The following is a 3,292-nucleotide window of genomic DNA, read 5'->3' as shown; positions in this document are numbered from 1 at the left end:
GCTGATCCAAGCCAGGATGCTGGTGGTCTTCTTGGCCACCTGGGCACACCCTGGCTCATCTCCAGCCAGATGCCAACCAGCAGCCTCAGGTCCTTTACTCCCAGGTTCTTTCCAGCCCCTCTGCCCAGCCTAGAACGTTGCAGGGGGTGGTTGTGCCCCCAGTGTGCCATGGGCTTTGCCAGGGACTCTTGGCACTGGTGCAATTAGCCACCCCAGAGGGGTTTAGGAGCAGCCTCCTGGCACAGCATTTGGGCTTTTGCTCCTGCCTGGGCCCTGGGCACAGCTTCCCTCTCCCACCCCTCTCACCCAGAGCACAGTCACAGCCCCTGGCTGCTCCTGCTGGGTCTTACCCACCCTGGCAGGGACTGATCCATGAGCTGCTGATCCTCAGCACGGTCCCTGCTGCATCAGACCCACAGCAACGAGAACGTGCCTGTGATGGAGCTGAGCCAAGGCCCCATCTGCCCAAATCCAGGCTTGGGTGCCTCTTGTGCACGAGGGATTATCCCACTCCCACCTTCCCACACCACGGGGGGGGGGTTCCCCCTTTCTATCCTGCTTGAAGTGGGGGCAACCTTTGTGTGGTGAGAGGAGAGGAAAAGCCCTTTCCAGCCCTGATCCCTCCCCCTGTGCCCCTCGGGTGAGCAGTTGGTGATGGAACCCCCTTGATCAACAGTGCAAATAGCCCCTTAGCCCCCAGCAGAGTGGAAATGAAGAAGCAGGAGACACTCCTGGACCTGAGAAGCTCCTGCTGAGACCTTCCACTGCAGCCACTGGGGAGGAAAGAGGCAGGTGCCCCTGCCACTCTTCCTAGGGGGGGAGGTCATCTCCTTTTCAAAGATAAGGCATGAGCCAAAACTAGAGAAGGGACCATCCTTGTGAGGGGAGATGAGCATCCCATCAATCTCTCAGGGTTTGGTGGCTTTATGACACAGCAGTGCAGGCTGGAACTGAGGAGAGCTGGTGTTTGCACGCTCTGGTGACCATCTCCTAGCACAGACTGGTTCATTAATGGAATTTTATTGGGATTCTATATAGGGAAACAATTATATGTAACTGGATTGTTCTGGAAACTGAAATAAGGCCTCAATCATCTCCACAAAGGTGGGTGTGCTTTGGTAGAAGCCTCGTGATGAGAGGGGATGCTCTGGGGGGAGCACCTCCTGCCCTGCTCCCCTGGCTGGTCCCAGGGAACTCTCCAGCTCAGCCACATCCCCCTGGGAGAGTCGCTGCCCTGAGGTGTCTCTGGGCTGCCAGACCCCATGTAAGGGACACAGGGGCAAACCTGGAGCCCAGGGACAGGGAGACACTGGTGGGATGTGACCGTGGGTCTGCAGGGATCTGGTCTGACCCAGACCATGCCTGGGATGGTGACTTCATTCCCCTTGGGTGGAAGTTTTGGGTTTCCAGAATCACTCCCTTGATGTAACCCCAGTAAAAGACCAGTTGACCTCCCAGGGAGCCAACCCTGCAGCCCCTGCAGGCCACAGCCACAGCTCCCAAAGGCCTCAGAGAAGATTGTGTTGAGCCAATGCTCCACAGCCACCACGAAGCCCCAAGTGTACGACAGCTCCTTCCTAACCCCTGCTGGTTTATCCCAAAGAAACGTGCAGCCACCAACTCTGAATCATCAACACTCTGTTAATTATTTAGTTTTTATTGGTTAGGTCAGGGGAGTTGCTGGAGGAAGCAGGGGAGAAGCTCAGGTCACACAGGACTTTTCCACAATGTGTTTTTAGGAGGGGAACTGAGAGCACGTGTCTGAGGGAACCCCATTAACTTCAACATCCCATTCCCCTCTCCAGCCTGACTGGCAGAAAGAGAGGCTCCAAATCCTCCTACAGTGCCTGAACCAGCTTGGAAACCAATTTCCTACATCCTAAACCCCCACATCTGGCTCCAGCCAGCCCTGCCTCAGCCTCTGCCAAACACATGGAACCTCAGGGAACCCCATTCCTTAAATCCCAGCAATTACTTGGTCTCGATCCCTTTTAATTGCCAGCTCCATGAGACCATCCTCCACCAGCTGGAAGAGCTGCCTCCAGGAAAACCCACGCTGCTAAACCACCACCAGGCAACAGCACGGTGGGAAGTCTCATTAGAGAAATGCTTTATGCAGGGAAGCTGCTAAAATTCCCAGGAAAAGGAAGTTTCTGCCCCTCTGGCTTTGGTTTTTCCTCGTGCCCAGCTGAGGTCAGCAGAGGAACTGCTGCAGATCAGCCTCATGCCCCAGGTTTTGTCAGGCACCAGGATGAAAAGCACAAGGGGAAGCTCCTGGCTGCTCAACATCTACTTTCCCTCTTCCCAAGCTACATCACCCTTAATTCTTCCTGTATAACACCAAGGAGGGAGGTGAAAGTTCCCTGACAGCATCTGCTGCGTGCTGACAACATCTTGTGAAAGGGCTTTTGGAGGCCACAAACATTTGCCACCCACAGGAGCCCTTCCACCCTCTCCTCTGCAGAGGATGCTGGAGCTGGGTCCTGCCCTGGGCTGGGGCAGAGCTTTGCTAAGCCACCCACCAGAGCAGCTTGGCCTGCCCGTGCCTCAGTTTCCCCTTACACAGCTTATCACAACGCTCTCAATCTTGGACAAGCACTTTGGAGGTTGCCTGGGGCTGGGTGGGCACCCAACGACGGTGGGGAGAGGGCAGGAGACGGGTGCTGGGGACTCACAGGAGGGGAGCTGGGAGCAGCACCCTAAAAATCAATGTTCTTGAAGTCCAGGGAGCAGCGGTAGCGGCCGTCGAGGAACCTGGAGCAGGTGAAGTTGGGGGAACAGGGGCAGGTGTGGTGCTGGCGCTTCCCCAGGAAAGGGACCTGAGGAGAGACAAGGGAGAGATGCAGGAGAGACGAGGGCACAACCCAAAAAAACCACCCCAGGGGACCCGAGCCCTGAGGAAATCTCTGCCTCTCCCCGGAGGTTTCAGGGGGCTGTGCCTGGAAGGAGGTTTTGATCCCTCTTGAGCCCTTTGCTCCTTCCTCAGGTGAGCCCCAGGCACAGCAGCAGCGTCGGATCTGCCTCCCAGAGTGTGGAATCGATGGGGGAGCTGGGAGGGGGATGTGCCCCCGGCTGGGGGGCTGCTGCTAAAGCCTCTCGGTGTGGGGACAGCAGCAGTGTCGTCCATCAGGCTGATCCCTGATCTCTGGGATCTGGATTGGACCCAAACTGCAGCTCGGGGGCATTAACTCAGCTTCTCCTCACCCCACGGAGCAGCCACAGCTCCAGCCAGAGATTTGCTCTAAATTCATGGGGCAGGAGGCTCCAGCCCAGCAGCCAGGCTCAGGGGAGA

General features: G+C 57.0%; 1 protein-coding gene across 1 annotated transcript; it reads right to left on the bottom strand.

The window, feature by feature from the left end:
- Nucleotides 1-2,699: 2,699 nt before the first annotated feature.
- Nucleotides 2,700-2,819, bottom strand: LOC103781769 (prokineticin-1-like; the record flags this gene model as incomplete). Its single annotated transcript, XM_008949491.1, has 1 exon — nucleotides 2,700-2,819. A coding segment is annotated over one exon (120 nt), but the record flags the coding sequence as incomplete, so codon positions are not given.
- Between the last annotated feature and the right edge of the window lie 473 nt (nucleotides 2,820-3,292).

The sequence above is a fragment of the Merops nubicus genome, unplaced genomic scaffold (genome assembly GCF_000691845.1).
Source record: "Merops nubicus isolate BGI_N331 unplaced genomic scaffold, ASM69184v1 scaffold15061, whole genome shotgun sequence".
NCBI classification, from domain to species: domain Eukaryota; kingdom Metazoa; phylum Chordata; class Aves; order Coraciiformes; family Meropidae; genus Merops; species Merops nubicus.
The sequence above is the reverse complement of the archived record's forward strand: the minus strand, read 5'-3'. Positions and strand labels throughout refer to the sequence as shown.